A 23,465-nucleotide genomic window follows, 5' to 3' on the forward strand; every position below is an offset into this window, starting at 1 on the left:
GTGCCCAGGGCTTGGGGTGCTCACACCGAGCCCCCCCCCCTCCCCCCGGTGTCCCCCCGGGGCTGGCCCGATCCTGCCCGGCCCCGCGGTGCTGCAGCACCGCTGCAAAGCGGCCCTCGATCGATGGAGGCGGCGCCGGGGCTGCTGCGGCCCCCGGGGGGGTGAGGGGTGGGGTGGGAGGGAGGGACGGAGGGAGGGGGGCAGCGGGGCGGGGACCGGCCCGAGCGGTCCCGGGGCGGTCAGGATGCGGCCCGGGGAGGAGCAGAGTGGGCAGGGGCAGGGCCCGGGGAGCTCCGGCATGGCCGGGGTCTGGCCTGGGAAGTGCCAGCAGGGTCAGGATGCGGCCCGGGGAGCCCCGGCAAAGGTCAGGATCCGGCCCGGGGAGCCCCAGCAGGGTCAGGATCCAGCCTGGGGAGCCCCAGCAGGGTCAGGATCCAACCCAGGGGTCCCCAGCAGGGTCAGGATCCGGCCCTGGGATCCCCAGCAGGGTCAGGATCCGGCCCTGGGAGCCCCAGCAGGGTCAGGATCCAGCCTGGGGAGCCCCAGCAGGGTCAGGATCCAACCCAGGGGTCCCCAGCAGGGTCAGGATCCAACCCAGGGGTCCCCAGCAGGGTCAGGATCCGCCTTGGGGAGCCCCAGCAGGGTCAGGATCCGGCCCTGGGATCCCCAGCAGGGTCAGGATCCAGCCCGGGGATCCCCAGCAGGGTCAGGATCCGCCTTGGGGAGCCCTGGCAGGGTCAGGATCCGGCCCGGGGAGCCCCAGCAGGGTCAGGATCCGGCCCTGGGATCCCCAGCAGGTTCAGGATTGGGCCCGGGGCAGGATGGTGCCTCTGGGTGCCGACACCCGAGGAGGGTGCGATGCAGCCTCCCTGGGACCAGGGCCCCCCCCAGGACCTCTGGGTACCCTCAGCCCTGGCCCTGTGCCGGGTGCTGGTGGCCCCACGGGGACACGGGTGGCACTGCCACCCCCCCCCCCTTCCCCCCCCCCCCCGCCTGGCGGCACTTCCTCACGGGGCCGCGGGGACACGGGGCCGGCGGCGGCGCTGGTAATTAATGATTAATCTGCGTTCCCCGGGGCCCAGCGCTGCTGCGGGGGGAGGGAAATGGGGGGGGCCCTGCCGTTAAGGGGGGGTGCACGACCCTTTCCTGGTCTCTGGGATAACGGGGGGGGGAGGGGGGGCAGGAGGCCCGGGGCTGGACCCCTCCTGGGGCTGCGGGTGCCCCAGGGCCTGATCCGTGCCCCCCTGGGGTTGGGGGGGGGGGGCAGCAGGGGGGGGTGCCCCGTGCCCACAGGTGCTGGTGGGGGCGTGTGTGCACTAACGGGGGGGGCACGAACGAAGGGGTGTGCAAAGGGGTGTGTGCGTGCAGGGGGGTGCGTGTGCGAGGGGGCGCGCATGCTGGGGAGGAGTACAGGGTGCGTGGGGGGGGGTGCGTGTGCAAGGGGGGGGCTGTCTGCGTGTGCAAGGCGCCGCGCGACGGGCGCGCGTAAAAGGGGGCGAGCGCGCGTGCAAGGGTGCACGAGCGCGTGCGTGCGCGTGCAAGGGGGTGCGGGGATGCGCGCGGGGGGGGGTGTGCGTGTGTGTGAGCGAGGGGCTGAGTGTGCAAGGGGCACGCACCGGGGGGGGGGGGGGGCTCTGTGTGTGTGTGCGTGTGCGGGGCCACGGCTGCGCGTGTCCCCGTTGTCCCCGCCATGTCGGTGCAGGCCGGCGGCGCGTGTGGCCGTGTCTGCGCGGCCCCGGGGGTACCGGGCCGCCCGTGCCCGCGCGCGCGCCCGCCGCCCCCGCGCGCCGCCCGCGCCTCCCCCGCCGCACCGGGCCGTACCGGGCCGTACCGGGCCGTACCGGGCCGCCGCCTCTGCGCCTTTAAGACCGCCGGCCGGGAGCGCCCGGGAGCGGATCCGGCCGGGGGGGCGGGCACCGGCCGGGGCGGGCCGGGACCGCGACCGGGGCCGCGACCGGGGCCGGCACCGGGGGCCCGGCCTGGGCGCGGGATGGGGCGGCGGGGGCGCAGCGTGGCCGCCGTGTAGGAACGGGCGGCGGCGGCGGGGCCGGACCGGGGCCGGACCGGGGCGCGGGGCCCCTCGGGCGGCGGCGGCGGCGGACGCGGAGGTGAGCGGGGCCGGACCGGGCGCACGGGGCGCGGCGACCGGGGCGGGGGGACCCCGGGGTACCGGGGCGGGCACCCGGGGCGGCGGCGGCGGAGACAGTGCCCGGGGCCGGGGCGCGCCCGGTGCGGCGGAGCAAGGGCCCCGGGGCAGCGGGGGCTGCGCGGCCCCCGGGGCGCGGGGCGGTGCTCGGGGCCCCGGGAGGTGCCCGGGCCGGTGCAGCGGGGGCTCCTCGGGGCTCCCCGGGGCGGCGCCGGGAGGGCGCTGGCGGGGCCCGGGGCGTCCCGGGGTGCGGCGGCCGGGCCCGGCGGGGGTCCCCGAGGCCGTGCCCGGTGCAGGGGAGGAGGGAGGCGGCCGCCGCCTCCGGGGCCCGGCCCTTCCCGGCGGCCGTTCCCTTTCGCTGCGCACCCCGGGGCTGGGACCGGCTGCCACATCCCGGGCTGGGCCCCGGTGCCCCGGGGAGCCGCTTGGCCGCCGTTCAAGACAAACAGGGCCGGGACGCCCGGGGACGGTTCCAGTTTCGCCGCAGGTCGCTGCGCCAGGGAGGCCGCGGCGGGGCCCAGCCTCGGCACCCGCCACCGGGCACCTGCTGCCGGCACCGGCACGGGCACGGCACCCGTGGGGCTGGACGGAGAACCGGTGCCCCGGTGCCGTGGGCTCCGGCTCCCCGGGGAGGGACGGGTTGGGACGGAGGGGGCCGCTCGGCACCACCCGGAGGTAGCGGTCGGGGGTCCCGGAGGCAGCGGGACCCCGGGTTGGGTGCTGACCCCCAGCCGCTGCCCGCAGCATGTCGTGGTTCAGCGGCATCCTGGTGCCCAAGGTGGACGAGCGGAAGACGGCATGGGGGGAGCGCAACGGCAAGAAGGGCAAGCGCCCGCGCGCCGCCCTCTGCGGCCCCCGCTACATGAGCTGCCTGCAGGACCCTGAGATGGAACGGGGCGCGGGGCCCCCCCGGGCCGCCCCGGGGCTGCGCTGCACCTGGCAGGAGGACCACTATGGCAAGAAGGGGCCGGCGGGGGACCCGGGGCTCAAATCGGGGGACCTGGGCTTGGAGGACAGCGAGGCCAAGGCGCCCAAGGGGGCCGGGGGCCGCGGCGAGCGGCTGTCGGCCGGCGAGTGCTGGCGGCGTTTGCTGCAGGTCTTCCGCTCCAAGCGCTTCCAGTCGGCCAAGCTGGAGCGGCTCTACCAGCGCTACTTCTTCCAGATGAACCAGAGCAGCCTGACGGTGCTGATGGGGGTGCTGGTGCTGGTCTGCGGGGTGATGCTGCTCTTCCACTGCCTGCCCGGTGCCCCGCACGTGCCGGCGGCCGCCTCGCTGGCGGGCGCCACGGGGCTCTTCCTGCTCCTGATGGTGCTGTGCAGCCGCAGCGCCTTCCCCCAGGACTACATGTGGGTGGTGAGCTACGTGGTGCTGGGGCTGCTGGCCGGGGTGCAGGCGCTGGGCACGGTGGCCGCGGCGCCCCGCAGCGCGGCCGAGGGCGTCTGGTGGAGCGTCTTCTTCATCTACATCACCTACACCCTGCTGCCCGTGCGGATGCGGGCGGCCGTGCTGGCCGGCGCGCTGCTCTCCGCCCTGCACCTCGCCATCGCCTGGCACCGCAACGCCGCCGACCCCTTCCTCTGGAAGCAGGTAGGACCCTCTCGGGATGGGGGGGGGTGGGCTGCTGGCGGCGTGGGGCTGGGGCAGTACTTGGGGGGGGGACGGACAGACCCCCCGGTTGTCCCCCAGTTCTGTCGGAGTCTCCCCCTCGTTGCAAAATTGGCTTTTCTGCCCCTTCCGCCTCTGTGCGTGGAAAGTTCTGGATGCCCGGGGTGGGGGGGGAGGTTTTGGGGGGAAGGGTGTCTGTGGGTGCTGCTGGCGGCATGGCTGGGGTCGCCCCCTCCTCCCCGCCGCAGCCCCGCGCCGGGGGCGCCGCGGCCCCTTGTCCCGCTGGGGCCGCGCACAAACCCTCCATTGTGGGCCGTGCCGGGGCGGGGGCACCCACAAAGCCCCCGTTGTGGGGCTGGCGGAAACCCCCCGGGGGAAGGCACGGGGCCAGAGAGCTTGGGGCGGAGGGGGGGCTCCCATGGGGGTCCCCAAAGTGGGCACCGTCCCCCATTCTGCCCCCCCAGGGCCAAGGGCACGAAGGGGGGGCACGGGGGCTGTGTTGGCCCTGGGGCTGTTTGTTCCCAGGCCCTGGCTGTGTTTCCCCCCCCCCCCAGCTCGGGGCTGTCACCCTCGCCCTGCCTGGCCGGGGCGGGGGCCACGTGCCGTCCCCGTGGGGCCGGGGCAGGGAAGCGCGATGCTGGAGGCGAGGGCCGAGCCAATTAGGGTCGGGGGCACGGGAGGGGACATCTCCCCCCCCAACACCACCACCACCCCCCTTGCAATGAGATGACCCCGCATGGCAGGCAGCGGGGATGGGATGCGGTGGGAGCCCCCCCCCCCCCCCCCAAAGCCTGCCCCAGCCCTATAAATAGCCCTGGCCCTGGTCCCAGGGGATGGGGACGGGGAGGGGGGAAACCGCAGCGCTCCCGCTGCAGCCATCTCCGCTTCCCGGCCCTCCCCCGGCTTCCTCCGCTTCCCGAGGGCCCGCGGGGCCTGGCTGCAGCCCCGTGCCCCCCCCCCCCCCCGAACCTGCCCTGGGTCCCTGCACCCCCAGGTCCCCCCCGTCCCCTGGTCCCCCGTGTTCCCCTTGCACCGGATCCCCTGGTTCCCCACGTTCTCCTCGCCCCGTGTCCCTGCGCCCCCCCCCCCACACCACCCCGGGCCGTGTTTTCCCCCATCTCCAGCTGCCCTCTGTCCCCCTGCCCCGTGTCCCCCTCACCCCCCTGCCTTGAGCCCCCACGTCCCCCTTTGCAGCCCCTCCCTGGTCCTATTGGCAGCTCCCCCCGCGCTCTAGAGCCGGGGTTTTGGGGGGGGGGGGGGGTACGGAGCTGGTGGTCTGGATCTCGGGGGTCCTCGGTGGCCGCGCTGAGCCTGCCGCTGTCCCCAGCTGAGCGCCAACGCCCTGATCTTCCTGTGCACCAACGTGGTGGGGGTCTGCACCCACTACCCCGCCGAGGTCTCGCAGCGCCAGGCCTTCCAGGAGACCCGCGGCTACATCCAGGCGCGGCTGCACCTCCAGCGGGAGAACCGGCAGCAGGTGGGGGACGCCAGGAGGGCCTGGGGGGTGGGAGTGGGGGGTCCCGGGGACAACGGGGACCCCGGGGCGGCGGTGGAGGGGGGACCCGGCGGCTGACGGGGTGGTGCTGGACGCAGGAGCGCCTGCTGCTCTCGGTGCTGCCCCAGCACGTGGCCATGGAGATGAAGGAGGACATCAACACCAAGAAGATGATGTTCCACAAGATCTACATCCAGAAGCACGACAACGTCAGGTACCGCGGGGTGGGGGTGAGGTTTTGGGGGGGGGGGGTGTCCGGGGCGGTGTGTCCCCCCCCAGAGCCACTTCCAGCCCGTGCCCTTCCTCCCGGCAGCATCCTCTTCGCGGACATTGAGGGCTTCACCAGCCTGGCGTCGCAGTGCACGGCCCAGGAGCTGGTGATGACGCTCAACGAGCTCTTCGCGCGCTTCGACAAGCTGGCGGCGGTGAGCGGTGAGCCGGGGTAGGGGGTTTGGGGGTCCAGACCCCCCCGTCCTGACCTGCCTGGCCTCTCTGCCGTGTGTCCCCCCCCCCAGGAGAACCACTGCCTGCGCATCAAGATCCTGGGGGACTGCTACTACTGCGTGTCGGGGCTGCCGGAGGCGCGCGGGGACCACGCGCACTGCTGCGTGGAGATGGGGGTCGACATGATCGAGGCCATCTCGTGAGTGGGGTGGGCACGGCCCCGGTGCCGCTGAGACCCCAGGGGGCCGTGCCCATCGCTGGTGCTGGCACGTCCCCAGCGCCGCCGGAGTCCCAAGGGGGGGCTCTGCGCTTGTCCCTAGCACCGGTGTGTCCCCGGTGCCACCGCAACCCCACCGAGACCACGCGTGTCCCCAAAGCTGGCACGTCCCCGGTGCCACCACGAGCCCCGGTGCGTGTCCCCAGCTGGGTTTTACGCACGTCCCCGGTGCTGGTGCGACCCTGGCTGCTTGGACACGAACGTCCCCGGTGCCCGCGCGTGGTCACGACCGGGCCGCGCGTGTCCCCGGCGCACGGCACCCACGGGGCCGGTGGCCGCCGGGTGACGCGGTGCCGGTGGCCGTCCGCAGGCTGGTGCGCGAGGTGACGGGGGTGAACGTCAACATGCGCGTGGGCATCCACAGCGGGCGCGTGCACTGCGGGGTCCTGGGGCTGCGCAAGTGGCAGTTCGACGTCTGGTCCAACGACGTGACGCTGGCCAACCACATGGAGGCGGGCGGCAAAGCCGGGTGAGCTGGGCGAGCGGGGCTGGGGGGGTCCAGGGTTGGGGGGGGTGCCGGTGGCAGCAGGGCTCAGCGCCTTTCCCCCCCGTCCTGGACCCCCGCAGGCGCATCCACATCACCTGGGCCACGCTGCAGTACCTGAACGGGGACTACGAGGTGGAGCCGGGCCACGGCGGCGAGCGCAACGCCTACCTCAAGGAGCACAACATCGAGACCTTCCTCATCGTGGGCTGCAGCCAGAAGCGCGTGAGTCAGGGGGACGGGGCCGGGGGGTGTGGGGGGGCCGGGGGGTGTGGGGGGGCCGGGGGCTGCCCCGCTCACGGCCTCGTTGCCCCGCAGAAGGAGGAGAAAGCCATCCTGGCCAAGCTGCAGCGCGCTCGGGCCAACTCGACGGAGGGGCTGGTGCCGCGCTGGGTGCCCGAGCGCTCCTTCTCCCGCACCAAGGACTCCAAGGCCTTCCGGCAGATGGTGAGCAGCCCCCGGGGGGACTGAGGGGGGGGCACTGGGTGTGGGACCCTCCCCCTGTGGCCGTATCAGCCCCGTGACACCTTCCTGTGGCTTCCCCATCTGTGCCCGCAGCACTTCCCTGCTTCCTCCTCCTGGCCACAGCCGGGATTCCCTGAGTGTCCCCCTCCCCCCCCCCCCATCCTCACTGGGGTCAGGACCCCCTCACCCTGCCCTTACGGACCCTTGGGACCCCCCCCAATCTTTTCCAGGCTTTGGGGACCCTTGAGGACGTCCCCAGGCCTTGTCACTCTTGTGACTGTCCCCTGTTCTTGCCGGTGCTGGTGACTTTGGGGATGCCCCACGGCCCCCCCAGGGTCACCCCTGGGGTCTTGCCCCCATCGTCACCAGCCCTGGGACCCCCCCCGCCCCAAGTCCCTGCCAATGCCCCTGATGCCCCCCCCCATCTTTTGCCTCCCCAGGGCATTGATGACTCCAGCAAGGACAAGTAAGTGCCCCCATACCTCAGCGCTCAGTGTTCTGGGAAGGGGGCTGAGCCGGGGGGGGGGCACAAGGAGCCTTGACCCCCCCCGCCCCGTGCCCCAGCCGCGGTGCCCAGGAGGCCCTCAACCCCGAGGACGAGGTGGACGAGTTCCTGAGCCGGGCCATCGACGCGCGCAGCATCGACCAGCTCCGCAAGGACCACGTCAAGAAGTTCCTGCTCACCTTCCAGACGCACGATCTGGAGAAGAAGGTGGGGACCCCGTGTCCCCCCCTTTGTCCCCCCCCCTCCATCCCCTTTATCCTAGCCCTATTGTCACCTTTGTCCCCTCCATCTCAGCCCATCCCATCTCACCTCCGTCCCCTTGAGTCACCTTCGTTCTGGCCCCCCTGCGTCCTTTTGGGGGCCCCCCTCTGTCCTTTTGGGCCCCCCCTGTCCCCTTCTGTCCCCCCCCCCGTCCCGGCTCACGCTGCTCCTCCCCGCAGTACTCCAAGAAGGTGGACGACCGCTTCGGCGGCTACGTGGCCTGCACCCTGCTCGTCTTCTGCTTCATCTGCTGCCTCCAGTTTTTGGTGTTTCCCCCGTGAGTGCCGCAGCCCCGGTGCCCCCGGTGTCCCCCCCGCCCCCCCCCAGCCCCCCGCTGCCGCTCACGGCCACCTCTCTCCGCAGCTCCCCGCTGATGCTCGGCGTCTACGTCAGCATCTTCGTCCTCCTCTCCGCCATCCTCTTCATCTGCGCCGTCTACTCCTGCGTTGCTGTGAGTAGGGGGCGGGTGGGCAGCTTATGGGGGGGGCTCGGTGGTGCCTGACCGGGGTCTTTTTCCTCCCCCCCCCAGCTCTTCCCTGCTGCCCTGCAGCGTCTCTCCCGGGCCATCGTCCGCTCCCGCGCCCGCAGCACCGCCATCGCCGTCTTCACCGTCCTCCTCGTCTTCGTCGCCGCCTTCGTCAACATGGTGAGGGTGCGGGGATGGGGCTCGGGGATGGGGGACACGCCGGGGGGGGGGGGGCTCGGGGCTCACCCCCTGCCTTCCCCCCGCCACCCCTTCCCAGTTCGCCTGCAGCCGGGTTCCCCTGCGGGACTGCGCCGCCCGCGAGCTCAACATCACCCCCGCGGCGGTGGGGCCCTGCCAGCTCCGTGCCCTCAACCTCTCGCTGGGGGCCCCCCCGGGGCCGTGCCGCCCCCACGGGCTGGCCTGCGACTTCCCTGAGGTGAGCGGTTGTGGGGTGCTGGGATGGGGACCCCCCCCCAGGCATGGGGTCCTGCTGGGGTGCTGGTGTAGGGCTGCCAGCGTGGGCCCTCGAGGGTGCAGGGTGCCGGTGTGGGGGTCCCGAAGGTGTAGGGTCCCCAAGGGTGCTGGCACGGGGTTCCTGAGGGTGTAGGGCGCTGGCACGGGTCCCTGTGGGTGCAAAGTCCTGGGGGTGTGTTGGTAGGGGGGGGCTGACTGAGTAGGGCACCCCCACAGGGTCCTTGCTGTGTCCCAAGGGTGCCAGCACAGGGGTGCAGGATGTCACCGTGAGGTCCCCAAGGGTGCTGGCACGCTGTCCCTGAGGGTGCAGGGTGTCACCGTGCTGTCCCGGTGTCCCCAAGGGTGCGGAATGTCAGCGCAGGTCCCTGCGGGCGCAATATCCTGCGCTGGTGCTGGTATGGGGTCCCTAAAGGCGCCGTGTCCCCAGGGGTGCTAGCATGGGGTCCTTGAGGTTATAGGGCGCTGGCATCAGCCCCTATGGGTGCGAGGTGTCCTGCACGGTGCTGGCACGGGGTCCCCACGGGTGCCATGTCCCCAGGGGTGCTAGCACAGGGTCCTCGAGGTTATAGGGTGCTGGCGTCAGCCCCTATGGGTGTGAGGTCCTGCACGGGGTCCCCAAAGGTGCCAGGTCCCTGCAGGCTTGGGGTGACACCGGGGAGTGGGTGGGGGTGCCCATGGGTGCCGCCGCAGCCCCGTGCACCCCCCGCCTGTCCCCCCCCCCGCAGTACTTCACCTACAGCGTGCTGCTCAGCCTGCTGGCCTGCTCCGTCTTCCTGCACATCAGCAGCATCGGGAAGCTGCTGCTCATGGTGGCCATCGAGGCCACCTACCTGGTGCTGGTGGAGGGGCCCCAGGCCGCCCTCTTCGACAACGCCGACCTGCTGGTGGTGGCCAACGCGCTGTGAGTGCCCTCCCCGTCCCCCCCGCCTGGGGTCCCCCCCCGCCTGGGGTCCCCACCCCGCTGACCCTCTGTCCTCCCCGCAGGCCCTTCTTCAACGTGACCCAGGGCGAATGGTGAGGGGGGAACTGGGACCAGTGGGGTGCTGGGAGAGGAGGGGAGCGGGGAGGCAGCGGGAGGGACCCTTGGGGGGCTGTGCTGGGAGGGACGGAGCGTCCCTTGGGGGTCTCCGTGTGTCCCATGGGGGTCTCCACATGGCATGGGGGCAGCTTTGGGGCTCTGGGCACGTCTTTTGGGGGTTACTGGGGGGGTTTGGGACCTTCTTTGGGCTTTGGGTTCACCTTTGGGGGATGCCTCGGGTCTGGTTACATCTTTAGGGGGTGCATTTTGGGATGTGGGTGCATTTGGGGGGGGGTGGGTCTGGGTGCATCACTAGGGTCCAGTTGCGGTACAGCCTTGGGGTCCCCGGGGTGGGCACAGACCCATCCGGTGGCCATGTCCCCATCACCGTGGCGGGGCCCAGAGGCTGTACCCCCAACCCCCCCCGGGGGTCACGGTGTGCTCAGCCTGGTGTGGGGGGGGGTCCGCCCGCAGCCCGGCGGAGGGGAAGGTGGCCCTGCGGTACGTCACCCCCGTCGTCCTGGCCGTCTTCGCGCTGGCGCTGTACCTGCACGCGCAGCAGGTCGAGTCCACCGCCCGCCTCGACTTCCTCTGGAAGCTGCAGGTAGCGAGAGGGGGGGGGGCGCGGGGCCGGGTGCGGGGACCCCCCCCCGCTCCGTATCCCCCCCCAACGTGGCTCCAAGGGCTCGCGCGACGCAGGCGACGGGCGAGAAGGAGGAGATGGAGGAGCTGCAGGCCTACAACCGGCGGCTGCTGCACAACATCCTGCCCAAGGACGTGGCGGCCCATTTCCTGGCCCGCGAGCGGCGCAACGACGAGCTCTACTACCAGTCGTGCGAGTGCGTGGCCGTCATGTTCGCCTCCATCAGCAACTTCTCCGAGTTCTACGTCGAGCTGGAGGCCAACAACGAGGGCGTCGAGTGCCTGCGGCTGCTCAACGAGATCATCGCCGACTTCGATGAGGTGACCGCGGGGCGCCGGGGAGGCCACGGGGGGGATGCGGGAGGTTGAACCCCATGGGGATGAGGTGTGGGGGGACCCTTGGGGACGCTTGGAGACCCTTGGGGATCTTTGGAGACCCTTGGGGACCCGTGGAGACCTGTGGGGATCCATGGGGACCCATGGGGCCGGGGGAGGCCGTGGAGCAGCGCACGAAGGAGGATGAGGAGCACAGGGCTGGGGCACGTGGACACCAGGGAGAGGTGGCGGAGCGGTGCGGGTGCTCGGGGCGGGGGGGCACAAAGCCGGTGCTGTCCCCCCCCTCCCAGATCATCAGCGAGCAGAAGTACCGGCAGCTGGAGAAGATCAAGACCATCGGCAGCACCTACATGGCGGCCTCGGGCCTCAACGCCGCCACCTACGACCGCGAGGGCCGCAGCCACATCGCGGCGCTGGCCGACTACGCCATGCACCTGATGGAGCAGATGAAGTACATCAACGAGCACTCCTTCAACAACTTCCAGATGAAGATCGGTGAGCAGGTCCCCCCATTTTTTTGCCCCCCTTCCCTTTTGACCCCCCCTTCCCTTTCCCTTTCCCTTTTTTGACCCTTTCCCTTTCCCTTTCCCCCTCTTCTTGCCCCCCCTTTCCCTTTCCCCTTTTTGCCCCCCCTTTCCCTTTCCCCTTTTTACCCCCCCTTCACTTTACCCCTCTTTTTGCCCCCCCTTTCCCCTTTTTGCCCCCCCCGTCCCTTCACCCACCCCTTTGCAGCTCTTCACCCCTTCCTCCACCTTCGCACTCCCCCTCGCACCACCCCAAGCCCCCCCCCCCCCAATATCCCAGGGGTGGTGTGTGTGTGTCTGTGTGCATGTGTGTGTGTGGGGGGGTCCGTGACACTCTGCCCCCCCCCCCCCAGGCCTGAACATGGGCCCGGTGGTGGCGGGGGTGATCGGGGCGCGCAAGCCGCAGTACGACATCTGGGGCAACACCGTCAACGTCTCCAGCCGCATGGACAGCACCGGCGTCCCCGACCGCATCCAGGTGGGCTGGGGACCGGGGGGAGTGTGTGGGGGGGCCTTTTCCAGCCCTCCCCCCCATACTCACCTTATTGCCCCCCCCCCAGGTGACCACGGACCTCTACCAGGTGCTGGCGGCCAAGGGCTACTCGCTGGAGTGCCGGGGGCTGGTGAAGGTCAAGGGCAAGGGGGAGATGACCACCTACTTCCTCAATGCCGGCCCTGGGGGCAGTTAGGGGGCCCCCCCCGGCACCCCCCTACTCCCCCCCCCCAGCCTGCTCCAGGCTCAGGCAAAAAAAAAAAAAAAGAGGAATCCCCCCCCAAAAAAAAAGGTTAAAGGAGGGAAAAGCCAAAAGGGAGGAAAAAAGGGAGAAATTGGGGGGGGGGGGCGGCTGTGATCTGCCACCCCCCCCCCCCAACCCCAGGCGCTGTGATTTGGGGGCTGCCCCCCCCCCGAATAGGGGGGTTGGGGCTGCCCCCCCGCAATGGGGGGGGTTAATGGGGGGGTTGGGGGGGGCAAGGTGCAGCCTTTCTGAAATTTCCCCCCCCCAGTGCCAAAGAGGGGGGGTGGGGACCCCCCCCTTGCCCTCCCCCCCCCCCCCCATGGTCTGGGGGGTCCCAGGGGGGTTTAGAGGGGTCCCAGCCCCCCCCCGTGCCCTCCCCTGAGCCCCGGGGGGGGGGGGGGCACGCTCTTCGGGGGGAGGGGCGGCCCCCCCCCCACCTTTTAATGCAAAAAACTGACTGAAGTGACTTTTTTTTTCTTTATTTTCCTTTTATTTTTGTTTTTTTAAGCAGCTGGGGGGGGGGGCGGCTCAGCCCCTTTTACCCCCCCCCCCCACCGCGGTACGGCCCCCTCCCCCCCCACACCTGTACAGATAAATTATATAAACGCACTTTGATACGAGCCGTGCCGTGCCCTTGGGGTCAGGGGTTAAGGGGCGGGGGTCAAGGGTCACCGGTTTGGGGGGGGGGGGGGCACCGGGGGGGGACACATCGGGACCGGGACCACCCCCCAGCCCCTTCCGGCACCGCGTTTGTGCGCATGCGCCGCGCTCCCCCCCCCATACCGTTTTGCGCCGGTGACGCAAGCGCGTTGTGACGTCCGTGCGTGCGTGCGTGCGTGCGTGCGCGCGCGGATCCGCCATGGAGGCCTCGGCGGGCGGCGGGGCCGGCGGCGCGGCGGGGCGGCGCTGGTACTTCAGCCGCGAGCAGCTGGAGCGCAGCCCCTCGCGCCGCGCCGGCCTCGACCCCGACAAGGAGCTCTCGTACCGGCAGCAGGCGGCCAACCTGCTGCAGGACATGGGGCAGCGCCTCAACGTGTATCCGGGCCGCGCTAGGCCGCGCCGGGCCCTGCGCTTGAGGGAGCCGCCGTTGACGGGGCCTGGGCTGGGGGGGGGAGGGGACGGGGACGGTTGGGGGCAGCGGGGAGCGGGGGGGAGACGGGTCCGGGAGCCGGGGGGGGGGGTGCTGGGGAGAGCTGGGTCCGGAGCGGGGGGAAGCCGGGCCCGGGAGCTGGGGGGAGCCGGGGGGGAGCGGGAGAGCCGGGCCCTGGGGGGGAGCCGGGCCCAGAAATGGGGGAGCCGGAGCTGGGGAGAGCCCGGAGCCGGGCCGGGAGCAGGGAGAGCCGGTGGGAGCCGGGCCCCGAGTGGGGAGAGCCGAGGGGAGCCGGGCCCCGAGTGGGGAGAGCCGTTGGGAGCCGTTGAGAGCCGAGGGGAGCTGGGGGGATCGGGGGGAGCCGGGAGAGCCTGGTCCCGGAGAGAGGGGAGCCGGCCCCGGGGGCTGGGGGGAGCCGAAGGGAGCCGGGCCCGGAGCGGGGAGAAGCTGAGGGGAGCCGGGCCCGGAGAGGAGGAAGCCAGGCTTGAAGAGGGGGGAGCCGGCCCCGGAGCAGGGAGAGCCGGGCCAGGAGCAGGGGGATCTGGAGCCGGGAGAGCCTGGACCCAGTGAGGATGGAGTCGGGCTCGGAGTGGGGAGAGCCGGGGGGAGCTGAGGGCAAGCCGGGCCTGGGAGTGGGGAGAGCTGAAGGTGGGAGAGCCCGGCCCTAGGGGGGAGCCGGGCTCGGGAGCTGGGGAGAGCCAGGGGGAGCAGCCCCGGAGAGGGGGGAGCGTGATTTCAGAGTGGGGGGTGCAAGGCCTGGTTCTGGGGACGGCGGGAGCTCAGGGAGCCGGTTCCGGCCATGGGGAGCGCTGGGCCCAACCGTTGGGGGGAACCGGGCTCAGATGCAGGGGAGCCGGGTCCATGTCGGCGGCGGGGCCTGGGGGAGGGAGCTGGGCCCGGCCTGGCGCTTTGGGGCCGGAGGTTGTTCCCTGGGGGGGGTCGTGCGTTTCCTTAGCCCCGCCACCAGCTCGCAGCTCACCATCAACACAGCCATCGTGTACATGCACCGCTTCTACATGGTGCAGTCCTTCACCCAGTTCCACAGGAACGTAAGTGCCGCGGGGGCTCCGGGGGCCCCTGGCTCTGCTCCTGCTGCCAGGAGGGGATGGGGGGAGGTGGGGGGGGGCACGTGGTGGGACCTGCCCCGGGGAGGGGGCTTCGTAGCTGCTGTGAGGCACTGGGGATGCGTTGTCCTCCTGGTGACATTTAGGCTTGTGCGGGCTTTATTTACCAAAATTAAATAATTATTTTTTTAAAAAACAAATTAAGACAAATATTCATCTAGTTTATGTGCTCTGATTTAAAGCTTTATAGCTTAAAGAGAGTTAATTTTCTTCTACAGTCGGTGGCACCGGCGGCTCTGTTCCTTGCAGCCAAGGTGGAGGAGCAGCCCCATAAGCTGGAGCACGTCATCAAGGTAGCTCACGCCTGCCTGCATCCTCAGGAGCCTCCTCCGGACACCAGGAGCGAGGTAAGCGTTGAGGTCGGAGAGCTACGCCCTGGTGCGAGGAGCAGAGGCGCGGGGAACGGGAGCGGTGAAAGCGTGCTGCGCCCCGAGCCGCATGGCTGCAGCTCCTCCTCAAATCGGGTTCCGACGCAGCCGCTCCATAACCACGCGGCTGCGCCCTGGGACAGGCAGCGACAGCTTTCCAGTTCTGCTCTGACGCTGCAGAGAGCTTTTGGGCTGCTTCTGTAGAGCAGGAGACTCTCCTTCCCCGCTCTGTGGTGACCTCTCTCCCCTTCTCCTCTTCTGCCCTGCTGTGTAACGGTGCCTGCGTTAAAAGGAGGGCGCAGCTGCTGGGACTGGCTGCAGCGCCCGGCAGGGCAGAGGGTGGCGTCTGCAGCTGGGGCTGCTCCGTCCCCACGCCTTTAGCGGTGGGTTTGGTAGAAACGTTGCCAAATTTCTCCAGACAGCCCGTCTTCACCTGAAACCGAGCAGCCAACCCTGCGGGAAAGGGGAAGCTTTATCCGGGGAAGCTTTAGGACAAAAGCCGCCTCCTCTCCCGTGCTGCCCGTGTAGCCGTGTGAGGGACCGGGACCGAGAGGGCCTGGATCCCGTAGCTCGAGCGCTGGCAGGGCAGCGGGTCCGCCCGGCGCTCTGCTTTTCTCCCTTCCGGCAGGGAATCCGTGCCCGTTCCCCCCGCGCGGGTGGGCTTAAAGGTTTCCCCTTGCTCTTTTCGCCTCCCTGAGAGAAGGGCGTTAGAAATGTGCGCGCTTTACGTGGAGTGCCTCGTCGCGAGTAACCTGCCTGTCCTCTCAACCCCAGGCTTACCTGCAACAAGCCCAAGACCTGGTCATTCTAGAGAGCATAATACTGCAGACCCTGGGTAAGTTTTTCAAAGCGGACGGGCGGCCACGTGAATCCCGGACCCAGGAGCGTTCCGCACAGTCTGCTCCACAGCTGGAGGGCAGATCTCCAGCTGGCCAGTGGCAGAACAAGAGCCCGGGCAACAAACTCTGCTGTCACCCCCCTCTGCTCGTGTTTTCCTTTTTAACCTCAGCATTTCCAGGTGTAACTCGCGTCAGGTTCAGTGCTCAGAGAAACTGAGGTGTGGAAGTGTGCCTCGTCTCTTTTTTTCCCCCCACAACAGGTTTTGTACCGCTCGGATACTGGTCACTGTCCTCCGTTGCGCTGTTGAGCTCGATAAAGCTCCAGTCCCGTGGCTGGGAGGTGGCTAACCGAGCTGGGGTTGGAGGTTAACGTGATCGGATCGCTGTTTTATTCCCCTCCCAGAAAGCAGAAGCTGGAGCCCGCTCTCAGGGCTGTGACTCCTGGACCCAGCGCCCTGCTCCTTTCAAACGCGTCCTGTTACCGTTTTTTTTTTCCCTAACATCTCTTCTACCGCGGAGGCAGTTTGTGTGCAGCCCCCCAAAACGCTCAGCGTGCCGTTGTTATTTCTGACTCGCTTCAGAGTAAATCCCGCTGATCCCCACCTTACGAGGGGGTGGGAGGAGGCAGGTGCGTGCGGGGGCTGCACGTGTTGGCCTGCTGAGGAAGGGGGTGAGCGGTGATCCGAGCTCTGCTCACTTCTCCCCTTGCATTTTTCTAACTTCCCAGCTCATCTAGAATATTCTGGACTATTCCGCATGGCAAGAACCGAGTCTGTTGCACATGTGGACCGATGGGATTTTTTTTTTCCTTTTCTTTAAACCATAATGCACAAACTGAATGGGAAACCGAAGCGGGGATTAAGTTCCACTGACTCCAGGGCTGCAGGCTCCTTCAAAGGGAAAACGTCTGCTTCCTCTTAGCTTTTTGGGTGACAGAAATTCCTTTGAGCAGATGCCATTGTCTTCTCCTTCCTCCCAGCTGCTCCAAGAGGCTTTGTCCTGCTATTTTAAAAATACTTCATAGTTGTTTTGTTTTCAGTGAGGTCTTTCAAGCGCAGAAGTCATTTAGCTGCTCGGATGGAGGCCTGGCAGCAGCAGTGACCTTCGGGTTTTTGTGCCTGGAGGTCTCGAGTCTTCGGGATAAAGGAAAATGGGTTCCTCTGTCCCTGCCTGCCTCTGGGCAGGGGCTGTGGGAGGGAAGGGGAGCAAGCCTTGTCCCCCGGGAGCAGGAGACCCGAGGTTCGTAGATCTGTCGGGGTCTGCTGCTCGTTACCTGACGGCCCTGTGTCTGTCTTCTTCCAGGCTTTGAGATCACGATCGACCACCCCCATACCCACGTGGTGAAGTGCACTCAGCTCGTGCGAGGTGAGAGGCGTCGCGTGCTCGCGGCCCCCTGCTGCAAGAGAGCTTGGCCGCAGTCGGTCTCCTCCATAACCGCAGCCGGCGTCAAAACAGAGCCAGCTGTAAGCGGCTGTGGCTCTGCTGAGCCACCCAGAGCTCTCTGGGTACTTTTAAAGCCTTCCCGAGACGTGGGTTGAGTCGATCCGACTGCTGGGGGATTGTTTTGCATGCGGTGGCAAGAGACCGGTGGTTTTTAAAGTAAAACGTGGTAGTGTTTGTCAGAAGCCCGGGCTAACTCCCTGCTTTTTGCTTTTCTCTTCCAGCCAGCAAGGACTTGGCGCAAACTTCCTATTTCATGGCTACCAACAGGTTATTATTTTACAATTACTTAATTCCTATTTGGCAAAGGGCCTTACCTGGAGGAGATAAGCCACCGGTGACCCCTGGGGCATTGCTTAGCCAGTGAGCAACCAGGGACTGCTGGGTTTGGTTCAGAGACAGCAGGAAACCTTTCTCTTGCTAGCTTCTGACCAAAACCAGCTGCAAAATCGGCCGTATAAGCGAGGCAGGTGGGCTGTTGTAGAACCTCACTGCTTTATTTTCGCAGGATTAGACACTTGTCGAAAGTTCCAAAAAGAAAAACAGGCGTAGGGTGGATTTGAAGCAAATGCAAATGGTTTTGCTTGCTTAGTACCTAGGTGTCAGAGAGGGAGTTCTCGCAGGACTAGGTGCTGTGCGAATTCTGAAAACATGCGATCTGTACCCCCAGAGAAGGCTGATTTTGAGGTAAAGGGAGAGAAACAGGAACTGGACACCGGCATGAAGGGTTTCAGGAGAAAAGCACAGCCTTGTCCGGCCTGAATGGCCGCGCTGGCAGGCCAGGAAGCGCTGTCTGCAGGTGGAGTTTGGGAAATTAAACAGAGTCCCTAGGGTTTTTTTCACCTTGAGAGGTCTGGGTAGTTCTGTCAGGTACCACCTGGATCTTCACTGCGAGGCCGGTGGCAGTCCTCGTGTTGGGACGTCCATCTTTTTGTTTTATTTTTTTTTTAATTTTGTTTTCTGGATTACCAGTTTCAGGCAAATCACGGCGTTGGTGTTTGGAACAGGCCAAGTTGTGGCAACGGAAAATGTTGTGTTTCTGGGAAAGAGCTGGCAGAAATGAAAGGATGGGAGAAAAAGCTGGGTTAGGTGTCGGTTCTGCCTCGGGCTGCCCCACCTGCTGCCTAGAGAGGGATGGGGCTTCGCTGTTCGTAAAACAGCGCACAAGGAGTACGTAGCCGGGGCTAAAACAGCAGAAATCTGTCCCAAACTATTTTCTGGGTTTAGGCAGAGGGTGGCAAAGGATTACGACCTTCCTGTCGTGGTGGAGCAGCGCCCGGCAGCACGCCGCTAGCGCAGGGAAGCAGCAGAGCGGAGAACACCTGGGTGTTGCTGCTCACCTCCGTGGCTCCAAAGGGCACTGTGTGGGTTTCCTTCCTACGCTGGTTAAGGGGAAGGCGGTGGTAGTGCTACGTGGGGAAATAACCTCCCTGAGACGGGTTTTTATCCCTGCAGCAATAATTGCAAAACCAAGAAATGAGGAGTTCGGGTTAGACTTGAAAGAAATCCAGGCAGAAAGTAAGAAACGCGGCCAGGCGGCCCCAATTTTGCCCTGACGTGATGCCTCGAAACACCCAATTGGGGTGCTTGAGCAATAAAGTAAATACATCAGGCGTAGCTACAAATGTTTAACATTTCATTCTTCCTGGCATCGTCGTAGGGCAGAGTTGAGGCTCTTGGTGCACCTGGGCTTCACTTCTTAGGCACGCTGCTTGAAGGATTTTTTTTCTCGCTCTGAATTTCCCGGGTTTGAGTTCTTGGCGTGTGGATAAATGCGATACCCACGAAATGATTTCATGCTTTTTTTTGGCCGTTGATGCCTGGCTCTGTGTCTCCACATTGCGTTGGTAGAAAAACCTTTTAAGTAACCCGTGCGCGGCGAAGAGATGGGGCTGCTGGTACCCCGCAGCCGCACGGGGGTGCTCAGCGGCACGGTTTTGAAGGGGCTGGTTCACAGGTGTGGCAGCGGGGCTGCTCCTGCGCTCTGCCGTGGCTTTTAAGGCTTGGCAGAGCGGGCGTTCGTGCAGCTGGAGAGGAAGGTTGGGGGGCTGATGCACCCCAGTTCTCAAAGCGCGCTGTCGGCTCGAGCTCCCCGTTGCGATTTCCGAGCTCTTCGGTGCTACCCAGACCTCCCGTCCCAGCTCTGACGTCTGAGCAAATCCATTTACCGCTGGAAACGCTTGACGTGTGGCCAGGCTCCCTTTTATAGACGCTCCTGAGTCGCTGCAGAGCAGCTCTGGAGGGGAGGGAGGGCAGGGCAGGGCCTGGCGATGGCAGGAGCTCCGTGAGCCCCTTTGCTTGTGGCAGGCTTCGTGGCTGCGGTGTCAGTGCTTTTTGTGAAGCTCCCTGGGGCAAGACCGGACCCTCCCCAAAAGCCCGGAGTGGCCAGCTGGAGGAGGCGTGCGTGCAGCTAGCAGGGAGGTGACTTTAGCACTCGCTTTTAACGGAGGGATGTCAGACGGGTTTGTGAAGAGCGCGGCGGCTTTCGTACCGAACGGGCCGAATCCTGCCTGCGGCTCAGGTTCAGGGTGAAGGGGGTTCGGGGTGATATCGGATTTGAAACGCAGCCGGTGCGGATCTCTGCAAATTCGGCTTGTAACTGCAAAACAGACGTGGGCCTTAAGGAGTTGGGTGCTTTTGGTAAACTCCCCTGACGCAAATGTGCAATCGCTCCCCTCGGAGAGACAAGGGGATGAGCGCAGATCCTAGGAGCTTCCGCGCTCGACCTGTAGGTTCTCGGAGCGGTACCGATGCCCTTTGCCAGTGGCGTTGCCTTCCCAGGAGCTGCACTAGGACTTTTTTTTTTTTTTTTTTACCTCGGGCTGAGCAGAGCCAGCAGCAGAGGTCGGGGCGGGCAGGTACCCCAGCTGCTCCCTCGGAGGAGGGCGCGAGCGGGCCGGCAGCGTGCCTCGCTGCGGAGCCTCGAGCTGCCAGAGGTGCCCGGAGCGGAGCGGGGAAGGCAGGAGCAGCCTGGCAGAGTGGGACGGAGACGCCTGTAACCGTAGGGTCGCGCTGGGGGAGGAACGGCAGGGACTTCCCCACCACGTCCACCTCTCCCGCAGCGTCTCTCCAGTTGGGCGATTGTGTGTGCTGAGGTTCAGGCTTGGGAGTTCATGGCTTTCTGTTTCTCTCTCCCTGCTGGTGACGTCAGCCTGCACCTGACCACCTTCAGCCTGCAGTACACCCCTCCCGTTGTGGCCTGCGTCTGTATCCACCTGGCTTGTAAATGGTCCAACTGGGAGATCCCAGTCTCCACGGACGGGAAGCACTGGTGGGAATACGTTGATGGCACTGTAACTCTGGAGCTCTTAGATGGTAAGTTTTGGAGCAAGGTCCCCCAAAGGCTCTTGTATTATCTTGGCATCTCTGTTCCTGCCATTCAAACACGGCCACTGGCCGGTTCATGGACTCAAGGGCTTCTGGTTTTGCCAAAGTTTCCAGTGCAGCAGCTGCTATGGTACAACAGAGATGGCAAAAGGCGCACAGTGAGATGAGTTAACCTGTGGTCAGTGGTTCTAGCTGTCAGTATTTCCCCTCCTGGAGTAGCTCCATCTCATCGGTAGCTCCATTCATCAGTAAGTAGGGGGTTGCCCTGATGGACTTAGGGCTTTCCTGCCCGTCTCTGACCATCTTGCCTGGCTTTGTGTCTCCTCTGCAGAACTGACTCATGAATTCCTGCAGATCCTCGAGAAAACTCCCAACCGGCTCAAACGCATCCGGAACTGGCGGGTAAGAGTCTGCTTTGGGGCCGCTTGCAGGAGAACGCAGGCCCTGATGTTTCTGTGCGCTGTGAGGCGTCTCCAGCATGACAGTGCCAGGCAGCGTCTGAAGGGCGCGTGTGGGGGGCAGACTGGACTCCATGGGTCTGCAAAACGTTCCTTCGGCACTCGAGTGCCTCGTTTCTGAATTAACTCTGTAGAAACCTTGGCCTTTCAGCTGCTCTAGCAGCTCCGTGCCCAACAGATGGGCATTTCTCCACGAGGGGAGGGGGGGGGGCAAAGCGGGTGTCTGTCAGCCAGCAGGAAAGCTGCTGCTCGCGTCCTTTCTGTGACAGCCCGAGGTAAATAACCGCTCGCTGCTTTTATTCAGGCCTCTCAGGCAGCCCGGAAGTCGAAGGCCGACGACCACAGCGAAGACAAGAGCCTGTCGGAGCAGACAATCCTCAACATGATTTCAAGGAACAACAGCTCGGACATGAACATCGCTGGCCTGATGAGCATGTCGACGTCCTCGACGGCCGGCGCGGGGCCGTCCCTGCCGGCCTCGACCGATTCCCCCCGCGAGCAGAGCGGCGCGGAGGCGTCGCAGCCGGAGCACTGGCTGTCCCAGCACCCTCCCCCCAAGCTGGAAGCCGGCCAGGGCCACAGGACTAGCGAAAGCTCCTCGGCCGCCGAGCACCCTCCGCAGCAAGATGGCGCTGCTTATCAGAAGCAGAGCGGCAAGAACGCCCCGTCGGCCAAGGTGTCGCTCAAGGAGTACCGCGCCAAGCACGCCGAGGAGCTGGCGGCGCAGAAGCGGCAGCTGGAGAACATGGAGGCCAACGTGAGGTCGCAGTACGCCTACGCCGCGCAGAATCTCCTGGTCCAGCAGCAGCGGGAGAGGGAGGTCCAGCAGGACAGCAACCCCTCGCCCATCATCCTGAAAATCCCCATCGGCTCGGAGAACCCCGAGCGCCCTCCCGGCCCCGAAAAGAGTGACAAAGCCTCGGCTCTGAAGCTGAGGCTCCCGGTGGCGGGTGGAGGCGGCGAGAGGCCGCTCCCCTCCAAGCAGGAGGAGATCAAAATGCGCATCAAGGTGCCGAGCGCCGCGGACAGGCCCGGCTCCCTGGACGAGAGCGGCGCCAAGAGCCGGGAGCACAAGGAGAAGCACAAGGGCCACTCCTCCAACCACCACCACCACCACCACAACCATCACTCTCACAAACACTTGCACCCCCAGCTCGCCGCTGGCCCCAGCGGCGTGGTCAACAAGCGGCCGGGAGACTCTAAGCACGTCGGCCCGCCCAGCGCCGTGCCCCACAAAACCTACGGCCTCTTCGGCTCTTCCTCCCGCAAGAGGCCCCTGCCGGAGGAGGCGGCGGCGGCGGGCGCGGCGCACGAGCACCAGCCCAAAGTCAGCAAAAGCTCCAAGGGCTCCGGGGCGCAGTTCCCCTATCCTCACCTCCCGGGCCACGGCTCGGAGGCCGGCGGCCTCCCTTTGCCCCCGGCTACCAAAACCCGGGGTCCCCACGGCAAATCGGACAAGGGGCCCGCAGGGGCCAACGGGCACAACGCCAGCCAGGCCAGTGACTACCAGGATACGGTCAACATGCTGCACTCGCTGCTGAGCGCCCAGGGCATGCAGCCCACCCAGCCCCCCGCCTTCGACTTCCACGCCTACGGCGAGCTCTTGAACCCCCCCCGGGCAGCCGCCGGCTCCCGAGCCGCCAACACAGACAGACCCCGGCCCCCGCCGCTGCCCTCAGAACCGCCCCCCCCGCTGCCTCCCCTCCCCAAATAATTCCTTTTTACTACTGAGTTGGGACGAACCGGCCTGCCTGCCCCGGCCCCCCCACCCCGACCCGGGCCGCCCCTGCGGCGGAGGGAAAGGGCTGTTTGCGTTCTCCGCTGCCTCCCCGAGAACTGTTTTATTCGAACTGTTCCTATTTACCGCGAGGAGTCGTCGAAGCTGTGAAAGGACAAAAACCCCTTTCTCTTCCTCGCTCCCTCCCTCGCCGACTTCCAGGTTAGCAGCGGGGTCCGGCCCTGCTGGAACTGAAGCCCCCCCCCTCTCTGGGGAACACGGACTGCGTGGGGGGGCCCTGGGGGGGGCGTTATTTAAAACACGTTGCAGAAAAACCCGAGATGTTTTACAAATAATTTAAGCAGTAACTTATATCTTTTAGCGTTCTTGTTCCTTTTTAAGTTTTGTGATGCTGGCAGGTGCCGCGGGGGGACCCCGGCGGGGTTTGGGGCTGCTCGCGTGGCTTTGCGCGGCTCTGCTCGAGCTGATGGCGACAGGAAGTGGGTCGAGGAGCTTTTTGGGGTCAGAACGGAGGAAAACGGTGCGTGGGGAGGGTGAGGGGCCACCGGGCTGGGCAGGTGGCGTGCGCCAAAGGCTCTTGGGGTGCTCCCGGCCTTGGGGTGCTCCCGGTGGTGGTGGAGAGGGGCCGGCGTGGAGTGAGGGTGCTGGGCCGGGTGCTGAGCCCCGGTGTCTGCAGAAGGTGATGCAAAGCCCCGAGCCCGCTCTGGGTGCGGGAGCGAGGTGCTGGTGCTGTGACGGCAGCCGGGACGCGGGCAGGGCTGGAGGGGGGCGCGGGGCAGCTCCGGGGCGAGGGGACGGACAGACCCTGCCTGCGCCGGAGCTCCTCCCGCCCCCCTAAACCCTAAATCTTTGGCCGAGGGCACCTGCCTTTGGGTCTAATGTTTTGGAAAAGCCGAACTTGTTTTGTTCTTCAGCCTCTCACTTTTCCAGACTTCAATAAACGTTATCATCTCCACCCGCGGTCTGCAAGGCTCTTTGTCTATGCCGAGCTCCGCGCCTTCCTCCGATTTCCGCCAACCCTGGGCGTAGACCCCTGGAGTTTTTAGGGTCGGTTCCCCCGTTTTGGGATCCCCCATTAGGGTCGGTTCCCACCTTCTGGCCAACCCGGGGGTAAATCCCTGGAGTTTTTAGGGTCGGTCCCCACATTTTGGCCAACCCGGGGGTAAACCCCCGGAGTTTTTGGGGCAGTTTCTGTGCTTTG

The 23,465-nt window shown here is 66.6% G+C and overlaps 2 protein-coding genes across 4 annotated transcripts; both read left to right on the forward strand.

Moving 5' to 3' along the window:
• The first annotated feature begins 1,024 nt into the window (after positions 1 to 1,024).
• On the forward strand, positions 1,025 to 12,476 carry ADCY6 (adenylate cyclase 6). Of its 2 annotated transcripts, none has more exons than XM_083814139.1 (22): positions 1,025 to 1,046; positions 2,891 to 3,734; positions 5,080 to 5,229; positions 5,346 to 5,461; positions 5,561 to 5,672; positions 5,763 to 5,890; positions 6,279 to 6,437; positions 6,536 to 6,677; positions 6,771 to 6,899; positions 7,358 to 7,383; positions 7,482 to 7,629; positions 7,863 to 7,960; positions 8,047 to 8,134; positions 8,213 to 8,329; positions 8,427 to 8,585; positions 9,349 to 9,524; positions 9,608 to 9,637; positions 10,116 to 10,245; positions 10,341 to 10,604; positions 10,910 to 11,114; positions 11,497 to 11,621; positions 11,704 to 12,476. In XM_083814139.1, the coding sequence occupies exons 2-22, from the start codon at positions 2,892 to 2,894 to the stop codon at positions 11,830 to 11,832; spliced, it is 3,474 nt and encodes a 1,157-aa protein (XP_083670265.1). In that variant the 5' UTR covers positions 1,025 to 1,046; position 2,891; the 3' UTR covers positions 11,833 to 12,476. The 2 variants fall into 2 exon arrangements, with proteins under 2 accessions (XP_083670265.1, XP_083670266.1); XM_083814140.1 differs by lacking the exon at positions 1,025 to 1,046 and adding an exon at positions 1,973 to 2,108 and having other exon boundaries at positions 11,704 to 12,475.
• A 170-nt stretch (positions 12,477 to 12,646) lies between these two features.
• On the forward strand, positions 12,647 to 23,219 carry CCNT1 (cyclin T1). Of its 2 annotated transcripts, XM_083814154.1 has the most exons (9): positions 12,667 to 12,915; positions 13,938 to 14,019; positions 14,313 to 14,441; positions 15,237 to 15,297; positions 16,604 to 16,666; positions 16,966 to 17,011; positions 19,893 to 20,056; positions 20,400 to 20,470; positions 20,831 to 23,219. In XM_083814154.1, exons 1-9 carry the CDS (start codon positions 12,740 to 12,742, stop codon positions 22,238 to 22,240), a joined length of 2,202 nt encoding a protein of 733 aa, XP_083670280.1. In that variant the 5' UTR covers positions 12,667 to 12,739; the 3' UTR covers positions 22,241 to 23,219. The 2 variants fall into 2 exon arrangements, 1 of the variants encoding a protein (XP_083670280.1); XR_014575797.1 differs by lacking the exon at positions 19,893 to 20,056 and having other exon boundaries at positions 12,647 to 12,915.
• The last annotated feature ends 246 nt before the right edge of the window (positions 23,220 to 23,465 follow it).

This window comes from Anser anser (genome assembly GCF_964211835.1).
Source record: "Anser anser genome assembly, chromosome: 30".
Lineage (NCBI taxonomy): Eukaryota > Metazoa > Chordata > Aves > Anseriformes > Anatidae > Anser > Anser anser.